The 25,043-nt window shown below is 40.5% G+C and overlaps 1 protein-coding gene across 1 annotated transcript in view; it reads right to left on the reverse strand.

Annotated features, from left to right (window-relative positions):
- Window positions 1-25,043, reverse strand: part of lamc1 (laminin, gamma 1) — a 315,576-nt gene that overhangs the window by 131,119 nt on the left and 159,414 nt on the right. The window contains exon 2 of the mRNA XM_043699529.1: window positions 8,243-8,547. Within this exon, the coding sequence (XP_043555464.1) occupies window positions 8,243-8,547 (305 nt within the window). The remainder of the gene's footprint in view (window positions 1-8,242; window positions 8,548-25,043) is intronic.

Raw genomic sequence — 25,043 nt, forward strand, 5'->3', positions numbered from 1 at the left:
AAAATCTTCAGCAGTAAACTAGACTATCCTAATATGTAGAAATTGCGCATTAAACCATTTTTGTAAATCATTAATAAAAGCAGAAAACCAATTGAGCAGGGCAGGTAACATTTATGCAGGGAAAAAAAGAAGAAATAATGCTTCAGGTTGATGACCATTCAGTACATCGAATGCACCGGTTTCCTCAGTCACCGCTGCAATGTCATAATCTACCTACTTGAGCGCGAACCCATGAAAAGTGACTGGCCTAGACGGAGTCCCCTGCCATATACTTGGATTCTGTGCAGACCAGCTGTCAGGAGTATTCATTGCCATCTTTAACCTCTCCTTACTACAACCTGAAGTCCACACCTGCTTCAAGACCACGAATATCATCCTGGTACCAAAGAAAACAGATATAACAAACCTCAATGACGACCCCAAGATGGCTCTGACCTGCATAATTAAGAAGGGCTTTGAGAAATTAGTCATAGCTCATATCAAGTCTAGCCTCCTTACCTGCCTCAATCACTTGCAATTTGCCTGCCAGTGCAACACATCCATGGCAGATCCAATCTCCCTACACTTATCCCTGGAACACCTGCATAACGAGGATACCTACGTCAGGTTTCTAGGTACTGTCTACAGTTCTGCCTTCAGCACTATAATCCCAACTAAACTAATCTCCAAACTCCGATCTAGGTCTCCACTAATTACCACTCCCACAACTGGACCCTCGAATTCTTCACCCACAGATTGCAATCAGCGAAGATAGGCAACAGCACCTCCTCCACAAGAAGCCTCAACACGCGCAGCCGGCAAGGATGTGTACTCAGCCCCTTAATGTACTCCCTGTACACTCATGACTGTGTGGCCAAATTCCGTCTGAACTCCATCAATGGACTCACTGACAACACCACTGTTGTAAACTGGATGCCAAACAATGAGGAGACAATGTAGGAAAGAGATTGAGAGCTTGGTGGCGTGGTGTAAAGATAACAATGTCACCCTCAACATCAGCAAGAGCCAGTCATCGACTTAGAGAAGGGGGCACAAGGATAGTCAAGACGTCAAGTTCCGAGGAGTGATGATCACCAATCTGTCCTGGACTACCCATGTTGACACAATGGTCAAAAATAGGACAACAACGCTTCTTCTTCCTCCTCAGGTGGTTAAGGAAATTTGGCTTGTCCATAAGGACTCTCACCAACTTTTGTAGATGTACCATTGAAAGCAATCTAGATGCATCATGACTTGGTATGACAACTGCTCTGGCCAGCATAAGAAACGACAAGAGTTGTGAACACCGAACAGTCCATCACGCAAGGCGACCTATTCATTAACTCCATCTATACTTCCTGCTGCCTTGGAAACACGGACAACAAAGACCCCTCCCACCCCAGTTATAATCTCTTCGAAGCTCTTCCATTAGGCAGAAGGTACAAAAGCTTAAAACACATACCAACAGGTTCAAGAAAAGCTTCTTCCCTGGTATTTAGACTTCGGAATGGAAATTTTAAATCTAATGTCGATCTTACTTTTTGTGTGCCTTCTTTGCAGCCATAACTCTCTATCCTTCACTCTGTTCAATCACCCTATGATATCTGTATGTTATGATCTGCCTGTGTTGCACACAAAACAAAACTTTTCACTGTGCCTAGCTACATGTGACAATAATAATAAATCAAATACATGCACAGGTATTTCCATCATTTTAGGTTAAGTGTTTTTTAGATCGTCTGTAATGTTTTGTTTTTTTCCCCCCTCTAGTCCTTAATGTGATGTAGCTTGGAAGCTACGTAGTAAAAGAAATTTAGCAAATTCTCTCAAGGCAATTAATTTGTCTTCTTATAGGGAAAAAAATATAATAGAGTTAGTACATACAGATATAGAAACCGTGACTCAAACACTATTCTAGTCAACTTTACCTACAAGTAATACATCCATATTTAATATGTTTCCTTGCATTGGAGGTGTATTAGCTAGGATTCTGTAACTGGCCCCTGTGATGATGGGGTTGTCCTGTGATGAGAGGATGAGTAAATTAGATCCATATTCCTGGAAGAAGGCATAGTGACCTCATGGAAACTTGCAAATTCTGAAGGGAGTTGACAGATTAAGTGCTGAGTAACTGTTTCTACTGGTCAGGGAATCTAAAACACAAGGACATAATATCAGGATAAAGCGCTGATCATTTAGTACTGAGATATGGAGCAATTATTTCATCCAAAAACGTTAAAAAAAATCACAACACCAGGTTATAGTCCAACAGGTTTAATTGAAAGGTGTTACATGATTTTTAACTTTGTACACCCCAGCCCAACATCAGCATCTCCAATTCATCCAGAGGGCTATTGTACATCATTGACAAGTTTACACAATTAATTAAGCTGTCCTTTAAGTAAATGTAGTGATAAATAGCTCAATTTATACTGTTATTGCAATGTTGTTAAGAATCGTTAAGATGCCATTTAAGTGTCACATCTGTCATATAGTTTTAAGAGGAAAAAAATATGCAGGAATGCCTATTGTGAAACATTTGGGTTTAAGTTCAGTATTAGTGGTAAATTGCAGCCAAAACAGGGATACAGATTGGCTAGAAGAATGGTCTGAGGGCAAGTACAGCAAATATCAGACAGAAGTTTCAGTTGAAGCATAAGAAAAGTGTGAGCACTCTCACCATTGTACAAGACATGCAAACATTTGTTGCAAGTTCGGAGGTTTGCCATTAAAAAAATCCTTTGTATTAGAATCTAGCGTCATATCTGGAGGCAACTGCTTTAAGAGAAACTGAGCAGTCTTTGCTATGAAGGCCGAGTGGTGATGATCCTAATGGTTGGGGAGGGGACAGAGCAAGAGCTCAGTCATGAAATGAAGAGCTAGAGCTGTTAAAAGTACACAATGAAATTGGAGTTGAAGTATTAAAGTTGCAAAAGGTGGTTTGTATGAATATCAGAGCTTAGGGACATAACTCAGGAAAATTATAAAGATATCTGACCAGCCATAATCTATAATGATGGAACTATAGGTGCTGAATGGTCTATTCCTGGTCCTATGTTGCTAAGGTGACTAACCTAAAATGTCTCAGGACATCATGAGTCAACAAACGAGGTCCACAGAAACAAGACAAGATCCAGCAGTCCCGGGATCGAAAGCAAGACAGACAAACACAAGTTGAACTTTTGAATACTGCCATGCCTTGACTAGTGGCATTTTATATTTTTTGTTTGCCTGGATGACGCGGTTTTGCCAGGGAGTGTCATTCCTGTGTCATTTACGGTTATGATGGTAGCCTTGTTAGTCCATTTCTCTTATTGGGTGTTACAGACCAGACAAATCCCCTTAAAATATATTAAGGTGATAGCCTAAATCGTAACTTGTTCTTATTTTAAAGACAAGTGTAAGGCATTGTGTTCCAGATGCAATTTGGTCAAACTACCAGGCTTGAATTAAAATACACTTTATTCATACCCCATAATTGAAATACAGACAAAATAATAATAAAATCGGCTTAACTGTAACTTTATTGAAATGCTTAATTAATATAACTACTAATTAACTGTTCCAATACAGTGACATCCCATAAACATCCCTTGACAAAGGCAAATTCAGTAAAACAGATTGTCTCATACGTAATTCTAGCAGCAGGGAGCAAACCCCAGCTTTTAGCTCTAACTGAGGGAGGAATAAGAGCTTCCACATTCAGCCTCAAGACACCAACGACTGCTACTAAAGGCTAAAACTAAAATATTGGCTCAGTGGGAGCTTGACACCAACCATTCAGGCTGCTTCTAATGTTCCAACTTAAAGAAAAATGCAAGCAGTTTACTTTATTGGTTTTGGAGCAGACTCTTCAACACCTTTGTCCTAATGTTCCTTCATTTTAAAAATAAAAAGGACAAAAAAAAACACCTCTTAAAGCCATAGTATTGTCACTTTGGGTTGAGTGTCTCTGGGTCTAATGGTTGATGTGTGTTTTGTGTAGGTGGTGGATTCACCTTATTGATCAGCCACTTGTAGTGGAGACTATGCACCTGTGGTTGCTATGGCATATCTGATCAGGTGTTTGTGCATGTGTATATCGGTCATAGAAATGACCAAAGTAACAGCTGCTTCTCACAGCTAAGTTGCAACTTGGTCTGACTTAGAGATCACTGAATGCTTGTACGCTGACTGATTCTCCGATGCTCAACTCTGGCAATAATTCAGCAGTCTTATACAAGTGAAATTCAACTTTCTGCTATTTCCCTTTTTTAAAAAAAAAGGAAACTGGCTTGGTATAATTTCTAGTTTCAGTTGCTTTTTGCCAGTGGAAAAGTGGTTTGTGTGCAGCATGACATTGGGCTTTGTATTGGATTACTTTCCATACCTTCAGTAGATATGTTTCTCCACTCGAGGATTGTCATGTGTGTGATTTGCTCAGTAGCTTTATGATTCCTTTGGTAATTCTTACAGCCATTCCATTTGACGAGGAATGGTGTGGAGATGACATATGGCTTTGAATTTCCCATCTTCAGTGAAGGAATGGAATTCTGCACTTGTGAACTGAGGGCCATTGCCACTCAATGTCAGGAGAGCAATTACAGCTGAAGTGTATTTTTAAAAACATTTAACAATTTCAATGGTAGTCATTGAAGTAATCTGGTCCACCTCCAAGTAGCCAGAATAGTTGTCTACGATGACAAGATAATAGTTCCAGCGAGCAAGGGGAGAACTACTCCCAGCTTCACCCATGGTCTGACTGGATGCCTGTGTGTCATCAGTGGCATTGGATGCTTTGCTGGGACTCATTAGAAGCATTGCACTGACTGATGTAGTACTCAATTTTGCTGGTAACTTTTGACTAGTAGAGTTCATCTTTTGCTTTTTTCAGACTCGATTCATTGATGGCTGGCACAGATCTCTTTAACATAGCCCAAAGGAATAGAAAGGAGCAAATTATTCTATTGCCTTTGTTTAATATGCTATCTTAAACTGTTAATGCATCTCTACATTCCCAATGTCTCTTAAAGCGATAGGTGTGTCCTTTCAGCATGAGTATGGTGCCATCATTGCCTCAATCTTACTTTTGAAGGCTTAATTTTTCGATCACCATGTTAAGCTACTTTGTATAGGTCTGCGAAGGTCTGATGACATTTTAGGTCAACCTGATATTCTCCTCCTGCAGTCCTCATTTCAACAGTGAGAAAGCATGTCTCACCTGTCAACTTAACTGAGCCAACTCGAATGTTGTATAATGATTAATCGGAATCTTCAGCTACCTCTCTCTCCTGTGGCCATTTGAGCCTGCTTTATTGCTTTACACTTGCCCAAATTAGTAATAGTAGTAATAGTAATAATGTGATGCAGTTTTCCATAGTGAGAACAATGGACATGCCTTGTCTACTTTTATATGATGTTTCTGTACTGTTTGCATCTTGGTCTTTGTCTCGGAATGTTTTGCTCTAAATGCTTGGAGGATCTATCTTCTCCTTCCTGGTCTGATCTGCAACTTCAACAGTTATACACAGGTTTTTTGTTCTCCTGAGTGTAACATGCATCATTTCTCAGTAGTCAAGCTTTCACTTTTAGATGCTTATTCCTAATACAACCTCAATTTGAATTAGCTTATCTTTTAAATTGTGCAAACTCACAGGTTTCTGCAAGTGGATTTAACGATGCTATACACTGATCAATGGATTCTTTTTCACATTGTTCCCTAGTATTGAGTATGTACCACACATGTAATTTTTACATGGGTTCAAAATGTACCTTCACAGCTTTTCAAATTTCTGCTGAGTTTTTTTCTGCATAGAGAGATGTAGAGTGGGATAAATTTTGAAACAGTCTCTTCCCAACAATAGTAAGGTGTAGCAACTTGTATTGTTCTGGTTTGCTTAACAAATTTGTTGTGCATGGAAGAATTCTGCAGCATACCAACAAGAACTGAAATAGGAGTTAGTAGAGGATAAACTGTTACCATTTTCCTTTAAACTTTCATTTCACTGTGTAACCTTCATTCTTTCTAACGTAGAAACATTGACTATTCAACCACTCATGCTTGCTCCGCAGTTCGATATGATCACTGTTGATCATCCAACTCATCCAACTCCCCCATCCCAGGGAAAAAATTTTGTCAATTTATCCTATCCATGCCCCTCATGATTTTATAAACCTCTATAAAGTCACCCCTCAGCCTCCGACGCTCCAGGGAAAACAGCCCCAGCCTGTTCAGCCTCTCCCTGTAGTTCAGATCCTCCAACCCTGGCAACATCCTTGTAAATCTTTTCTGAACCCTTTCAAGTTTCACAACATCTTTCCGATAGGAAGGAGATCAGAATTGCACACACTATTCCAACAGTGGCCTGACCAATGTCCTGTACAGCTGCAACATGACCTCCCAACTCCTATACTCAATACTCTGACCAATAAAAGGAAAGCATACCAAACACCTTCTTCACTATCCTATCTACCTGCGACTCCACTTTCAAAGAGCTATGAACCTGCACTCCAAGGTCTCTTTGTTCAGCAACAGTCCCTAGGACGTTATCATTAAGTGTATAAGTCCTGCTAAGATTTGCTTTCCCAAAATGTAGCAACTTGCATTTATCTGATTTAAACTCCATCTGCCACTTCTCAGCTCATTGGCCATCTGGTCCAGATCCTGTTGTAATCGGAGGTAATCCTCTTCGCTGTCCACTACACACCCATGGTAGAGGTAATAGGACTACAGCAGGCTAGGGCAAACATTTATACATGCTTGCATTTCAATCCAACAGTCTTGGGAAACTCCCATAAGTTAGTAGGGTTACTGCATTATTTCAAGGAAGCTTCGAGAACATTTTTGAAGTGCTTCTTCTGTCTTCCTGGTAATTGCTCATCATGATGGAACTTAGAGTAGAGGTTTGTTTTGGAAATTTTGTTCAGACTTGTGGATGCCGTGGCCGTAAGTACTGCCTCAACACTGGCGATGGTGGCCTCAGAAGACACTGTCATTGAAGAGCCTGTGGATTTGCAGGATTTTGCAAAGCATCACTGGCAAAACTGAGGGAATTTGAGGTGTCTGCTAGATATCATATCATATATAGGAGGGCTGGTAAAACTGCTGCCTTGGAGACCGGAAGCCTGAGATTGGGTTTAAGGTCTTTGTCATAAAGCATTAAACTGGATGTTGAAGTATTGAATTTTATTGTCAAAGTGTGCCCCTGCTGAGAGGAGACTGAAAGAAGATGTAATTCATATTTTCCAGAGGCTCACTATAGACCTTGATAGCTGGGAAGCAATGCTGTGGGGTGGAAGCTGGCTGGTCAAGGACATTTGTCTCTGGCTCAAAGCTCTTCTCTCGTAAGCTTCTTGAATTGCACACCAATTTCTTTTTAGCTTAGCCTCTTTATTTGAGCACATGCAGATTCTACCATACCAATTGATAATGATATGCCTATGCATATCTCCAGCTAATACTCACTACCTGTATGTTAGCATCCAAATTCACCAATGGTGTCCAATGCATAAAAATGTGTCAACTTATCCAAGCACCTTTATTGACATCTAGGCCACTTGTGACAAAAGGAAAACAAATGCTACATACATTTTGTGCGGTAGGTTAGTGGAATAGAAGAATGTGTCATTTTTATGAAACTATATTTTGAAAACACTAATTTCTGAGGTATAACAAGACACAAAATTATCTTAGTCATCGTGTCAGCGATTGCCCCACACCCTCAAATGAGGAGATGATTATGAGAAAGGAACTCCCTTAAAAGAGAATAATTAAATCAACCAAGAAAAGGAAAGATTATTTCTGATTACTGCAAGTCCAGAACCAGGGGTCACAATCTAAGGATACAGAGTAGACAATTCTTGCTTCTGATGTCTCTCTGGGAAGTCCTACTGCAGACTGCAGATGAGAATGTTGAGCAAAGCCAGCACCAGTTGGGAACTATTGCACTCTGTTTGCAAATCCTGTTGGCAAACTTCTAGTTAAAGATTTACTGAAGTATTGAAAGGTAACCCACCCAAGAGTTTAACAAAATGATGCTTAGCAATTGTCAACAATTTCAGGAGAGAAGGAATAACAAGTTCAGAGAAATGTGTGGGAATGGGCACTGAAGGTGTAAAATTAATAATACTGTAAACACATTTTAAAAAATATTGGTAGTGTTCTTAACAATTAGAAGAAACCATTCCTACTATTCTGGTCCAAGACCATTGCACGCTTTAGTGTACGGCATGTAATACAATCACTTTAACTCAGTTACAAGTAATGGTTTTGTCTTGACTATACCTGCAGCACAGGGCTATTGTCAAAATTGTAAGCACTGGGCCTCCCTTCCAAAGTAGAAAAGGCAACATTTCCTCCAGTGAGGGGCGATATATCACTAAATTCATCTGTGCACAGTGCCTGCTGTTCATCTTCTCCTGTTCGGATAAAACCACGATTTTTTTTCTGGTAAGTTTTCTCACACGATCCACTGTAATACTGGTAAGGTATCCAAGGCCCATCTTCATTAGTTCGTTTATAAATAACAAAACTCTCAGGCCGACTCGTATGGAACTTCAGTCTTACATATGTAATATCAAATGCTTTCCCTGCAACAAAAGAAAAAAATGAAACCATTTAATTTTTAAAATCAGACATATTTCGTCCTTCAACTTTTTAAACAACAAACTAAAGTTTAGACAGTGCCATACAATATTTTCCAAGCCTGTCTGCACAGGCACTTCAACACCCATTATTTACTTTGGAAGCACTTACATAGCAAAACAAAATGCAGATAGAAAAGTCCCATTAATTGCGTAGAGAGGTTAATTACATTATTTCTTGAATGTTCTGGTTGAGAAGGGAAGTTGGCCAGTATACAAAGAATCAATGCTCTTAAGTTGTAACTTAAATGCATCAACTTGAATATGGAACAGGCCTGGGTTTTAGACAATGTATCTCCATATTGCATACGAGCTTAAATCCATGCAGAAACCATGCAAAAAAAAAAAAGCTACATTGAGTAAAAGCACAATATCCATTTATATTTCAGGGCTGTTTAACCAAGGAGATAAAGGGGCCCAGAGACCAGGAGTGACAGCCAAACACTTGTTAAGAGTAGTTCCAGGCTTCTTAACAGTAACTGCAATGAGAGACAAAGTAAAAACAAAAGAAATATTGGGTGTTTGCGATAAAGGAATAACAATTAATTATGGGTAACTTAATCAACAAAGAACAGACAAGTCAAACTGGAGAAGTAGCCTGAATAAGGAGTTCATTGAAAGCTTTCAAAATAATGCATTCTTTGGAACTGTGATGAAAGGGTTTTTTTTTAAAATTCACTCATGGGACATTGGTGTCACTAGCTAGCCAGCAATTATTGCCTGTCCTTAGTTGCCTTAAAATGGTGATGAGCTGCCTCGAACTAATGCAGACCTTGTACTCTAGTAGATCTACAATGCCTTTTGGGAGGCAATTCCAGGATTTTTCACTCTGCGACAGCAAAAGGGATGGTGATATATTTCCAAGTCATGAAACATTTGGGTGAGTGGCTTTGAGCGGAACTTACAGTTGGTGATGTTCACATGTATCTGCTGCCTTATGCTGCTGGACAAAAATGGCTTTGGAAGGCACACCTAAGGATCTTTGTTGTATTTCTATAGTGCATCTGTAGATAGTGGTGGAAAGTGTATTTTTAAGGATGTAGTGCCAATCAAGCATGCTGCTTTGTCCTGGTGGTGTCCAGCTTCGAGTGTTGTTGGAGCTGCATTCATCCAGGCAATAGAAGACTATTCAATCAGACTCATCAGTTGTGTATTGTAGATGATGCATAGGCTTTGGAGAGTCAGGAGATGAGTTACACTCTGCATATTCCTAGCCTCTGACCTGCTCCTATAGCCACGATATTTACATGGCAAGTCCAGTTGAGTTTCTGGTCAATAATAATACCCTGAATGCTAATTACAGGGTTTCCAAGATAGCAACTCCATTGATAACAAAGAGGCAGTGATTAGATTCTCTCTTATTGAGATGGTCATTGTCTACTATTTGTATGGCATGAATGTTACTTTCCACTTGTTAACCCATCTTTGACATTGCTCAGATCTTGTTGCATTTGAATGTTGACTACTTCAGTATCGGAGGAGCTAAACATTCACAGTCATTCCCAGTTCTGATCTAACAATGGAGGGAAAGTTATTGAAGCAACTCAAAATGGTTTGACCTAAGAGAACACCCTGAGGAGTTCCTGCAAACATGTCCTGGAGTCAAGATGACAGACCTCCAGCACCAACAACCATCTTCCTACGTATCAGGTAGACTCCAACCAGCAGAAGGTTTGTCCCATTTCCCACTGATTCCAGTTTTGCTAGGACTCCCTGGTGCTACACTTGGTCGAATATGGCTTTTATGTCAAAGGCTGTCACGCTCACCTTATCTCCAGAATTTAGCTCTTTTGTCCATTTTGAACCAAGGCTATAGTGATGCCAGGAGCTAAGTGGCCCTGACAGAACCCAAACTGACTTGTCCATTTTGTGTTAAGTTACCCATAATTAATTGTTATTGCCAAGCATATGCTGTTTGGTAGCACTCTTTTCCCCTTCCCCCATCTTATCCCAGATCCAACCCTCCAACTCGGCACCACCCTATTGAATTGACCCACCTGTCCATCCTCCTTCCAAACTATCCACTCCAACCTATCACCATCACCCAGCAACCCCCCCACCTACATCCACCTAATCGCCTTCCTAGCTACTTTTACCCTAGCCCCAGCTGCCCTCCTAGTTATCTCTCAGCAACCCCCCGACATTCCTGATGAAGAGTTTATGCTCAAAATGTCGACTCTCCTCCTCCTTGGATGCTGCCTGACCTGCTGTGCTTTTCCAGCACCAGACTTTATGACTCCAATCTCCAACATCTGCAGTCCTCACTTTCTCCTGCTTGATAGCACTGTTGGTGACCGCTTGCATCACTTTACTGATAATGTAGAATAGACTGATAGGTTGAAAAATTACCACCCTGTGTCATATTTAACAACAAAACCAAATCTTCAATCTTTTATGCATATGTTTCAGTGGAAGACCACATGTTAAAATTAAAAAATAACCAAAACATGATCAGATCAATTTCCTCTATTTGTCCAGGAGTAACATCAGCTGGGATCATTTCAGAATGGATCAGAGAGCAAATAACATTACATAATATCAAGTCTAATGTGACAAGATTAAGGAATGACCTCAGAATTAAAGCATCCCTAGATAGCACCAACCAAGATGACTGAATTTACATTCAGTTTGAAAGGATAATGATTAGGGTTGAGACTATTTTAAAACTAAATAAAGGCAACTATGTGAACATGAAAATTTATCCAAGCTGAGCTGGCATATTAAGCTAGGGGACCGATCATAGCAGATTTAAGAGATGATTTCAGAATACTCAGAACAAGTACATTCTTGTGACAAAGAAAAAACTAAAAGGAAGGACCCTCTATGGTAAACAAGAGAAATGAAGGAATGCATCAAACTTCAAGAAAAAAAAAAGCATAAGACAGCACAAAGAGTGGCGGCAGATCAGATGATTAGCCAGAATGTCAAAGATTACAGAAAATAACTTAAAACGTTAATCAGGAGGAAGCAATTAGGGCACGAGATGGTACTGTCCCTTGCCCAGACCAGGAAGCACAGGTTCAAGTCCTACCTGCTCCAGAGGTACGAAATAACACCTGAACAGGTTGATTAGACAAACAGGTTAAAATTTTTGAAAAGCCCAAGGGGAAGTCATTTAGGAACGTAAAAATCAGATTGCAAGATCTTCCACAGGTATTTAAAAAGGAAAAGTGAAAGCAAAGTGAATGTTGGGTCCTCTGGAGAATGACAATAGATAATAAAGAAATGGAAGGTGAAATGAACAAATATAGAGTCATAGAGATGTACAGCATGGAAACAGACCGTTCGGTTCAACTTAACCATGCCGACCAGATATCCCAACCCAATCTAGTCCCACCAATATTTTGTTTCTGTCTTCACTGTAGAGAATACAGAAAACATTCCAGAAATAGCTGTTAATCGGAAGGTGGAAGGTAGAGAAAGGATCTTAGCACAATTACGATTACGAGGAAAACTATGAACGAAACAGTTGAAGCTACAATCAAAGAAATCACCAGGTCCAGATGGATTTCATTCTAGGACCTTAAAAGAAATTGCTCTTGAAGTAGTTGATGCATTGGTGTTAATTTTCCAAAATTCCCAAGATTCATGAAAGATTTCATTGGACTGGAAAGTTGCAAACATAACCCCTCTATTCAAGAAGGGAGGAAAGCAGAAAATACCAAACTATACGTTAGTTTAATGTCTGTCATGAGGAAGAAGTCAGAATTAAACATTGGAGAGATTATAGATGTGTACTTAGAAAATCAAGGCAATCGAGAAAATGGTTTTATCAACAGAAATTTTAATGAATTTATTGGAATTATTTGAAGACATTACGTACGTTGTGGACAAAAGAGAGCTTGCTGAAGTGTTTTTTTGGTTTCAGGAAGGTATCTGCAAAGGTGTCACATCAAAGGCGGTTGTGGAAAATAAGACCTTATGGCGTAGGAGACAACACATTATCATAGGTAGCAAGATTAGCTAGCTTGCTGGTAAAAAAAAAGAGTATGCACAAATAGGCCTTTGGTTGGATTGGCAGCATTTGATGAATGCAGTCCCACTCCCAGTCTGCACTGGGCCTCAACCTTTTACAATTTATATCAATGATATAGAAGGGAGCCATAGCAGAGTAGCTAAATTCACAAATGACACCAAGATAGGTAGGTAAGTATGTTGGAGAAGAAAAGATAAGGAAGTTACAGATAGTTATAGACAGGAAGTACATATGATCCTGACTGGTCTTGACAAAGTTGATGTGGAAAAAACGTTTCCTCTCAAAGGACGAAAGAGGAGAACTTTTTTCTCTTAAAAATTCTCAAAGGGCTATTAAGGGCAGCTGAGAATATGGAATTCAAAATAAACAGATCAACCATATTCTTACTGAATAGTATGTGTGGCTTTACTCCAATTTTGGCTGTTGCAATTACATTTGTATTGCGGTAGCATTTGCAACCCCTCAAAACTTGAAGCAGTCTGCATCCATATGGAGCAAGAGCGAGATGTAATCCAGGCCAAGGCTAATTATTGACAAGCAATGTTCATTACATAAAAGTGCCAGGCAAAGGGCTATCTCCAACATGAGAATATCTATTCATCTGTCCTAAAATTCAGCAGCATTACTGCACTGAATCCCCATCATCACTGACCAGGCATTAAAGTGAACCAGACAAATAAATACTATGACTACAATAGCAAGTCAAGAGATTGGGGTCGCTGGTGGATAACTCACCTCCTGACTCCTCAAAGCCTATTCTTCATCTAGAAGGCAGAAGCCAGGAGTGTGATAAAATATTTTCTATTTGCCTAGATGAGTACAGTTTCAAAATCAATAGATGTAGTGCCACCCAGGACAAAGCAGAATGTTTCAATGACACTCCAGACACTACCTTACAACATTCACTTCCTCACAACATTCACTTCCTCCACCACTGACATACGTGTGTATTACAGCAACTTAAAGATTCCTCTGACAGCACTTTCTAAACCTCTACTATTTAGAAAAACTAGAGCTGCAGATATATAGGAAAACTTCCATTTGCAAGTTCCCCTCCAAGGCACATATGGAACAATATCACTTTTTTCACTGTCGCTAAACTCCACTTCCTTTTAGCAGTCTGGTGTACCTATACCACACAGATTCCAGCAATTTGAGATGACGGCTAACAACTTTTCTCAAGAGCAAATAGAACAAACAATAATTGCTGATCTTTACCAAGAAAACTCAAATCCCAAGAAATAAAAACAAGTAATGTGCAATAAATCGTACAATTTCAGTTCATGAAGGAGGTTTGTATTTTCTCCGAAGGATTCCAATACTCAAATCACAAAAGAAAGGAAACCCTATTAGAGTCAGAGATGTACCAGATAGAAACAAGACACTCGGTCCAACTTGTCATGCCAACCAGATATCCGAAATTAATCCAGGCACATGTGCCAACATTTGGCTCGCATCCCTCTAAACTCTTCCTGTTCATATACCCGTGTAGATGTATTTCAAATGTTTCAATTGTACCAGCCTCCAACACTGCCTCTGGCAGCTCATTCCATATAGGCACTACCCTCTGCGTGCAAAAGCTGCCCCTTAGGTCTCTTTTATATCTTTCCCCTCTCCCCCTAAACCTATGCCCTCTAGTTTTGGACTCCGCCACCCCTGGGAAAAGACCTTTCCTATTTACCCTACCCACACCACGCACTATTTTACAAACCTCGATAAGGTCACCCCTCAGGCTCCAACCCTCCAGGGAAAATAGTACCAGTCTATTCAGTCTCTCCCCACTGCTCAAACCCTTCAACCTTGGCAACATCCCTGTAAATCTCACCTGAACCTTTTCAAGTTTCACAACATCCTTCCAATTGGAGGGAGACCACAATTACACACAGTATTCCAATAGTGGCCAAACCAATGTCCTGTACAACCATAATATGACCTCCTAACTCCTTAACTCAATGTATTGACGAATAAAGCCAAACATACCAAATGCCTTCTTCACTATCTTATATACCTGTGACTCCACTTTCACAGGTGAACTATGAATTTGCATGCACTTTGTTCAGCAACACTGCCCAAGGCTTTACCATTAAGTGTACAAGTTCTACTCTCCAATTTTGGTGTCACCTGCAAACCTACTAACTATACTTCTTATGCTCACATCCAAATCACTGAAATCAATGACAAAAGCAGTGGACCTAGCACCAATCCTTGTGGCACATCGCTGATCACAGGCCTCCAGTTTGAAAAGCAACACTTCATTATCACCCTCTCTCTTCTACCTTCAAGCCAGTTCTCCTTCTGATCTAACCTAGTTAACCATTCTACCATGGGGAACCTTGTTGAAAGTCTTACTGAAGTCCATATAGATCACATTCACCACTCTGCCCTCATCAATCTGCTTTGTTACTTCTTCAAAAAACTCAAGCAAGTTAGTGATTCCCTCCAACAACTTGCCCACTACCATTGTCAGGCTCGCCGGTCTATAGATTCCAGCCGTTTCCTACAACCTTTCTTAAATAATCTTTAGGTTTGCTTTTTGCTGCTCTTTCTTAAAGTTCAACATAAATTGCATGTTTAGTTATAGCCTAAAACTATACGCTGCACTTAGTTCACAAAATACATTATAATTTCTGTTGCCCAATTTCATTAGCTATTAAAATGATTATAGCTAACACAAAATTAAGTCACCACAACTTGATTAAAACTGTACCTGAAGGGTATATTTGAGGTCAGCCAATAAGTGTCAGATTTAACTTCGACTTAAATGTGTGGGAGCCATTTTATACTATGAGTGTTGCAGGACAGCGTGGGTATCAAACATTACTAGGAAAACTCAGGCGTCACGGGTAGGGATGCTCATAAATGGCCACACACACGTTGGGATGAAATCCCAGTGGAGAAAACCCCTCATCGCCAGCCAGACTGATCAAAGATTGGTGAACAAGTTCCTCTCATATGAAGCCTGAACCCCTTTGAGTTGGGGGCCACAAGACACACCGACAGTATGGGGCACAAGTCAGATGTAAAGCTCATTGGTCTCTAGTTCCCTGGCTTTTCTTAAACCATGGCATCATGTCAGCTGCCCTCCAGTATTCCAGTACCTCACCTGTGGCTAGGGGTCAAGCAATCTCTTCCCTAGCCTCCCACAAAGTTCTGGGAAAGAGTCATGGGTGGGGGCCAGAATAGGTCGATAAACTCCTGGGAAATACATGATCAGGTCCCAGGGATTTATCTACCTACTCCAGCCCCACCTACAACTCCTCCTCCAGTATATCAATGACATAATTGGTGCTGCTTCCGTCTCTCGTCTGGAATTGAAACAATTTAACCAATTTCCCTTCCAATTTCCATCCTGCTCTCAACTTCACTGGGTCTACCTCTGACTCCTCCCTTCCCTGTTTCCATTTCTGGGGATAGACTGGCCACCAATATCCACTATAAACCCACCAACTTCCATAATTACCTGTACTATGCATCCTCACATCCTGCTTCCTGTAAAGACTATTCCACTCTCCCGGTTCCTCTGTCTCCACTGCATTTGTTCCGATGATGCCACCTTTGACCAAGGATACCCCAGCACTGTTGTTGACTGGGCCCTCAGCTGGCTCTGACCCATTTCCTGCACTTCAGGCCCTTACCTGCCCTTCCCTCCCATCCCATCAACATCCACATCCAGAGGATTATTAGTTGACATTTCCACCAAGGTATCACCACCAGACATATTCCTTTCACCTCCCTTATGAGCTTTACATAGGGACTGTTCCCTCTGGGATACCTTGGCCCACTCTTCCTTCACTCCCAATCCCACTACACCTGCAGAAGGTGTAACAGCTGTCTGTGTACTTACTCCCTTCTCAATATCCAAGGGCCCAAATACCCTCCAGGCGAAGCAACAATCTAGTCTACTGCAATCACTGCTTACAGTGTGCTCTCCACTATACTGGGGAAATGAAGCGTGGACTGGATGACTGTTTCTCAGCACACTTGCGTTCTGTTCAAAAAAAAGATCCTGAACTTCCAGTTGCCTGCCACTTAAACATATTATTCCCTGGCTAACATCGGTCTCAGGTTTGCTAGTGTTCCAGCGAAGCTCAGCAAAAGCCAGAAGAACAGCACCTCATTTTCTGCTTGGGAACCTGCAGCCTTCTGGACTCAACATAGAGTTCAACAACTTTTGGGCTTGAGCTATCCTATGTTGTCATCCCAACCCCCAACCACCAGGTCTTGTAATCACAGTCTGCTATTACACGGAACCAATTGCTAGCCATGAATAGTCCCCATTAATAGTTATTCACTCTCCAAGCCAGATGATTATTCACTCCTATGCCTGTCCAATTGCTCTTCTTTCTTTTTCGGCTCTATTCCTACTTTTCATTTATTCCTTAGTCCCCTTCCCCCACCCTTTCTTCTACATAAACACAGCCATTTTCCTAGCTACCATCAGTTCTGAGGAAGTGTCACTGGACCCAAAATGTTAACTCTGCTTTCTCTCCACAGATGCTGCCAGACCTACGGAGCTTTTCCAACAATCACCGTTTTTGATTTACAGCATCCATAGCTCTTTTGGTTTTGATTTCTCAACCTTTATGCCTTTTAAGACATCCACTATCATCGCTACTGTAAAATGAACACTTTACTATTTATTTCCCGATCTTTTGTTCTTTCTGCTCCCTCCCTATTTCCGATAATCTTTTATTTTTTTTAAACTGGCTAAAATCTTTTAAATCTCTTTCTCTTCCATGGTGATGAAAGGTAATCAACCTGACACAATAACTGTAATTCACCGAAGCAACTACCTGACCTGCTATACTTGTTCAGCCTGTTTTTGTTTCAAATATCCAGCACCTTCATAATATTTTGCTTTTGATTCCATTAATACCACCAGGCTCAATGACAGGGGAGTGCAGCAGAGAAATGCACAAGGCAAAGCTGAAATATTTGCAACCATCTTCAATCAAAACAGCCAATGTCCCAAACATCACCTTCCCTGGATATCTCCTGTCCACCAGCAGGACAGTCACAGCAGAGATAATGGCACAGTACTATACAGTCAGGAGCGAGCTGCCTTGGGGAGTACTCAACATCAACTCTGGATTCCATTGGGGTAAGGAAACCCTCTGCTGGTTACCATGTACCATTATTCATCAGCTGAGGGAAAAGTACTCCTCCATGTTGAACACTTGGAGGAAGCACTGGAGGGTGGCAAGGTTGCAAAGTGGACATTGCAATGCCACCCAACATACATCAAAAAAAGTGGCTCAGCAGCAGCAATACTGATTGAGTTGATTGGGTCCTAATGGACATAGCTGCTGGAGTGGGTTGGCGGCATGTGGTGAGGAAACCAGCAACCCAGAGAAAACACATCTGACCTCATCCCTACCAATCTGCCAGCTGTAGGTGCATCTTTCCATGACAGTATCGGAAAGAGCGTCCACTGCACAGCCCTGTGGAGACAAAGTACTCCTTCACATTGTTATAGGTTTGTGGCAATATCCCCATGCTAAATGGGACAAATTTCAAACATTTGGGCAACTTGAAACTGGGCATCCATGAGGTGCTGTGGGCCATCAACAGCAGAATTATACTCCAGCACAAAGTGCATCCTCATTACCCACATATCCCCAACTCAACCACTGTCATCATGTCTTTCTGATGTCCACATGACCAAGTCCTTTGCTAGGCACTGCTTCCATTTGGAGAATGCCTCCATGAGACAGATGTCGGAGAAGCATGCATGTCTCCTCCATACAACTACACGTGGCCTCCTTTTTTGGCAGACACATGGGCCTGCTTGTGCCAAGGAATTTAGACACCTTCTGTTCACCCCTCCTAAAAAAAGTCTCTTCCAAAAGGATTACCACTGATTACATTTTAGCTTTCACCCCTCCACCTATCCTTGCACCCTTTTATTCATCCCCCATTTCAGATGGCCTCCGTTGTAATGGCCTAGACCATAGCTTCCTTCCAAGCTATTCTAGCTCCTTCACTAGCCTCTCTGCCTTGCCTCTTAGACTGCAGCCTTGCTCCTATCAAAATCAGAAAAACTCTGGCCCATTGCCTTATCACAGGTGCCATCTGATTTCAATCATCTGTCATTTAACGATGCTCCCTGAAGGGGAAAAAGCAGCTGCTACTCACCCCAACTGCACCAAGTTGACTAACTCGGCTGCTACATGTTACTTATATGCAATCACATGCATTGATAAATTAACTGGAAAGATTGCACTCAGACATGCAGATACCTGTAAAACGAAAATTTCCGAGAACTTAATACCATAGTTTCAAACTTCTAAAAGGAAGCTAATTGTTGGCCTCCCGCACAATTAAGCTCCTCTGCCTGTCAAAGATTCCCACTCCCAGGAGCAGCATAGAATCCTGTTCTAAACGGACTTCAAGTTCATACCTGAATATTTTAACAGTACAGGCGGTGGTTACTGAACACATGTTTACACTGGGAGGTTCTGACTGTGGCAAAATACCAATGTTGCAATGTGAAATTCTTAATTCTAAAGTTGAATGCCTTGCTCTTATCCTTCATGTGAGAGAATTGATTAGACAAATGTTTGGCAGCAATCTATACAGTACGCAGCAAATATTAGAAATCCCCTTTTTGTAGCATTTTCACAACAAACTGAAACTTGCTATTGCGTTTAAATTGAGACTATTGTAAGAAATGGGAGTACACTTGTGAAAGTGTGCAGTTGAGTACCACTTAGCAATCACAAGTATTTAACCATATCCCAGGAAAGATGGTGTAGACAGCAAGTTTATACAATTTGCTCCAAAAATAAAGACCATGGTAGAAAAAATACAAACTGGCCAACTTTGCATTTGTTTTTCTTTTTTTTCCATTCTTGTGTGAACACCACGCATTTATATTCATTCAAAAGCCATATTAAAAATTACTTTTTAAAATAATGCTCCATATATTTGATATTCTGAGGGAAGTAGTACAAGTTTTGCATATTACTGGGTAAAAAGTCCACTGCAATCAAATTTGACTGCCATCAGTTCAAACCAACCAATGCAACTAGAGTTTTATCAAAGCACTGCTGTGATAGTTTTGAATAAGAAGGATACTGAGTGGTGTGTAGCAACAGCAGAAGTGTTAGAAGAATGCCAGTATAATGTAAGAGTATTCATTGAAAGCGGAGGGTGAGGGAATGTTACCGCCTACATGGGGTGGATTTCAGGGGTTATTTTTCAATTCCATAAAATGCACTTTATTGAATTCTGCATTGCATTTCATTTCCCTTCTGAAACATTCTTAAAGGGTAAACTTAACTTAGCCAAACAAGCTGACTTCCACCTTAAGTGGTTATGTACTCTGTGCAAATTGAAGAGTTATGTTAAATGCTATAGTTCTATCCTACTTGAAAAGTAACTTAGAGCCCACAGGAATGCAAGTGTAAAATGATCAGCAGCTGTGACATCTGGACTTGAGTCGATTCTCACGGGATCTATCACAGTAGAATAACCATATCCTATTTAAAATTTGTAGTGCAGATATTTTGTCCAAAGCTGGTTTCTCTCGCTGTTAACTAAATGTAAAAATGTAAGGAAAAGGATATATCCATCACAAAAAGCGAACACTGAAAAAAAAATGCATGCAGCTACAGATACAGTTCATCTACAGTGAAGGCCAGTCAGAATCAGGTGTACAGTCTGAAACAAAAACAAAGGCTGTTACCTGGACCACTCCTACCACCAGTCCCCACTGTTAAGAACGATTTTCATAAATCATTACACTGTATTTCAACAATGGCTTTCATAATAGCCTTAAACCACTCTCAAAACGTTAACTAGCCCAATCCTGTAAAGATAAAACGCTTTGAGTCAAAGATTGTTCACGTATGATACATAAACGCTACAATGACTTCCCATTAATACTGCTTGTATGACTGAACTATCAACTACAAGCCAGAACATCCTTAACTTTCTTTTTATACAATTTATTTTTGAAGAAATTATTCTCCCATCTTCATAGTGACATTCACAAACATAGTGATTTGATGAAAAGCCTGAACTGCTACCATTCAGAATTTTTATAGCAGTTGAGAAGAGTCGAGAGATCTACTGTCTGACAGGAAGAACATCTTCCTTACTTTCCAGAACACAAAAGCATTGTTAAGTTACTAAACACAATTGAGTGCAGGAGCAATACTGGCATTGAGTAATTACATATACATAGATGAAATGAAAAGTTATGAACATGAACGGGACTTCCAGATCAATAAGTGAACAAACACCCAATGGTTTCAGCACTAATCAACTATTTTTGCCAAATTGGAACTGAAGGTGGGAAAAGGACACAAGAAAAACAGATGTGAAAAGAGGCAAAAATACAGTTTAATTGAATCTTTGCCAAAAAAAAAAGAGGGGGATGTCACAAATCCTCAGAGTCAAAAGGGAGGAAGGAAACACTATTACCTTTTCCAAGTCTGGTAACAATTTGACTGTTGGGAACTTGTATGTCTATAACAAAGATACCTTCCAAATCATTGTAAATCTAAAAGGTTGGATGTTTAGCATTGTTTAAATTGAAAAAACAAAAATTCACTGATATAAGAAAAGTGAATAGTCACTTTTCGACCCTCTCCAGTGTACAACAGCTGCTAAAGTAATCAGGAAATGACAGAGACATGGTAGGAGTCAGAGCATTGACCAGATTAGATACAGGCTGATTTGAAGATGTGCTGGTATGAATAATGCATTTCTACTCCATCACACAGGTGTCTATATCATTATTCTCAATGCTTATTATTCACAAGCAAATTGAATACTGTATACCAGAGAATCTCTGAAGAGGCGCACAAACCTAGACTTTAAATATCTCTAAAATTATAATTTGGCGAGTTTTGATAACCTCATTGTTTGAGATAATACCAAGCACGTGCTACAAGTTTCCAGAAGATAAAGTTTTTATTGCTTTCATACTGACTACAATATTAATACAACGACCAAGAAACTACAAGTATAATAAAACAAAATCAAAATACAGCTGGAGGTCACCCTCTTGCCCTCGTTTCTATGCTTATCTCCCTATGATTTCTCCCCCAACCCACATATAATCTGCCTTTTCTCTATGTCCTCCAGGATATTTGGATTCTGGGGTGCTGTTCTTCCACCAGCAGCCACAAACTCCTTACTGGCATTGGTGAGTTCAAAATCTGATTGACCTAAAACTTTTCCTGAGCAGGACTTTGGTCCCAGGGTCTTGATTCCAGGGCAAGGGTTGCCAGTGGCCTCACCGCTGCCAAATTGACAAGTTGTTCAACAGACCTTTCCTAGAAAGAGCAGCATGGGTCTCTTGCTGTCTCCCCAGCCTGCAGGTGAGACCCTTCCCCAAGCCCCAGAAACATTGTACTCAATGTCTCATCAGAACGTCTTAAAAATGACAGGTGTAAACAATGCAAAGGACTCAAAATACAAATTTCATCATCCATGCATGAACAAACACAAGACAGCTAGCTTTAAGTACTTATTTCATATGAATTCACGCACAGGACTTTCTGGAATTACATTACAAGCTTCAAGACGATAAACCAAGCAGATTTAATATACTGCCTAATAAAAATGGAGCTTTCATACACCCGGGTGATCATAAATGCAGGGCATGTGAAGCTCACTCAGATGATTCTGGTAACGGCATTGAACAAAGTTTAGCCAACACAATTACTCACTGCCAAAACCGATATTTCTCGAATGCTCCTTTACTGTGATCATGGAGTACAGAGAAACTCAGATTAAGATGTCAGCTAGCAAAAGGCTAAGACATGGAGCAATGTGAGCTTACCTACATATCACCATCCAAAAAGGGATAATGATAAAATGTGATTGAAAACTTGAGATAGAAACAGAATTGGAAATATTAACTCATGTTAAACAGCCAGAAAACAAAGCATGGTGTTTGGAGTTGGCACTTCTGAATTTGCTTATATTGTCTCCTACTTGACAGAAGGACTTTTTCAATAATTGCTCTCCAAATTTAGAATTTTAAATGCTATTGAACACTAAAATGGAATAGTTGTAATAAAACTCATTCCATCTTTGTGTTCAATATACTGAAAGTACTTACTATGCTTGCATTTTTGTTACTGGGACTTGTGTCACAAGTTTGTCAAACATTTATTTCTTTCCTTGAAAAGACTGAATTGCTGCATCCTTTGTGACACAAGATACACACAATATTGCTACGGAAACTGCTGGGTGGGGTGGACAGGTAAAATCTGAAACTTCGGCAGACAGTTGTATTTCTGAGAGACCTTTGGTTTTCACATCCAGTGCATTATATGCAAAAGGAAGTTTCATTGCTTGATGGGCAATCACAAACATAAAGCCGTCTAATCATTATTCCTTAACAATCAACATGGTCCACTCGAAAACCCTACACTTAATGGTAGGGTCCTAGGGAGTTTTGCTGAACAAAGAGATCGTGGAGTGCAGGTTCATAGCTCCTTGAAAGTGGAGTCGCAGGTAGATAGGATAGTGAAGAAGGCGTTTGGTATGCTTTCCTTTATTGGTCAGAGTATTGAGTACAGGAGTTGGGAGGTCATGTTGCGACTGTACAGGACATTGGGGAGGCCACTGTTGGAATACTGCATGCAATTCTGGTCTCCTTCCTATCGGAAAGATGTTGTGAAACTTGAAAGGGTTCAGAAAAGATTTACAAGAATGTTGCCAAGGTTGGAAGATTTGAGCTATAGGGAGAGGCTGAACAGGCTGGGGCTGTTTTCCCTGGAGCGTCGGAGGCTGAGGGGTGACCTTGTAGAGGTTTACAAAATTATGAGGGGCATGGATAGGGTAAATAGACAAAGTCTTTTCCCTGGGGTCGGGGAGTCCAGAACTAGAGGGCATAGGTTTACGGTGAGAGTGGAAAGATATAAAAGACCTATGGGGCAACTTTTTCACGCAGAGGGTGGTACATGTATGGAATGAGTTGCCAGAGGAAGTGGAGGAGGCTGGTACAATTGCAACATTTAAGAGGCATTTGGATGGGTATATGAATAGGAATGGTTTGGAGGGATATAGGCCAGGTGCTGGCAGGTGGGACTGGATTGGGTTGGGATATCTGGTCGGCATGGACGGGTTGGACTGAAGGATCTGTTTCCATGTTGTACATCTCTATGACTAGGTAAACTGGGGAAAATTAAGGGTTTAATACTATTTCATGGAACCATGACTACACGTTTTTTCCCAACCTTAACCAGTGACTGTTCATCTGCGGAGAGGACAGATCTAGCCAAAAACAATATGGGGGAAATGGGGGCTCAAATTGCCTTTAGTCTGTGCTCTATGATAGAGCACAATGCCACAGCTTACATGACCTTCCCTAAGGAAACTGCCTACAAAGCTGTGAAACTAAAACGGAGTCAAGGAGCTACCTCTCAAGTGGCAACAACTAATATAGGTCTTCAGCTTCCATGCCATATTCAATTAAGTAAAAGATATATCTCTGCAAAGAAAATCAAGTGTCGCATTAGATGGCAAAGAGTCAGCATCACATCATTTGGTTAAAATACAATTAGAATGCTCCCATACTCTGCATACAAAATGCAGAATTAATAGATTCAGAGAGATACTTCTCTACAGCAGTGTAACACCTGTACACACCCTTACAGCTCTTCAATGGAGATCCTTCAAGATCAAATAAATTGCCAAAACCTGAGCCCCCAGGCTTCTCAATTTAGACAAGGCATTCATGCGCAGGGAATGATGAAGGAAAACGAAGTCAGAGACACAAATAACAGTGAAAATATATTTTGCGAGATTGTTATCTATGTTAAATTTTGTGGCATGACTGCTGCACTATCCCATTGATTAATACTGCTTTATAGGATAAATCTGTAAAGTACTGTTCCAGGTCTGTCAAAGGGTGTGTCTGCTATTAATAGCAGGAAGCTCTGTTTGTCAAGAAGGCTTGTAGGGCCATTTACCAGCTTATTCATGCAGGTGGTTTTCACTTCATACGAAGTACAATTTGCTAATGATTTCTCAAGTTCCGCAATTCCCAAGTTTCATGCCACTACATTACCTACTTCCTGCTTGTGACCTCCTCCATCTCACCCCAAACTCCGGAATTGAGAAAACATCAAATCAGTCACTTCAAAAAGACTATTAAATGACACAGAAGATCAGAGGAGACAGGTGAACTTTGATGTTTCAGTACAAGTTAGCACTGAGGCAGGGGTGGGCGCAAGGAGGAAAAAAATCTTCCTTTGAGTCATGTTTATATGGAAACTACTTCAAAGAAATACAGAAGTGTAAATCTTGTTCTGAACACATCAGGTGGAACAATAAATACTAAACAGAAGGCATTCTACACCTTTCCATGACAAAGTTACTAAAGATGAAACATTTTTCATTACAGTCTATTAAAAGCAGATTGGCCTAGAAATTGCAGGAAAGATAACAGTAAATTTGCCATACTCACTTAGTCCATAAAATGATCCAGCAGTTGAGAGAGAGG

This window comes from Chiloscyllium plagiosum, chromosome 11 (genome assembly GCF_004010195.1).
Source record: "Chiloscyllium plagiosum isolate BGI_BamShark_2017 chromosome 11, ASM401019v2, whole genome shotgun sequence".
NCBI lineage: Eukaryota > Metazoa > Chordata > Chondrichthyes > Orectolobiformes > Hemiscylliidae > Chiloscyllium > Chiloscyllium plagiosum.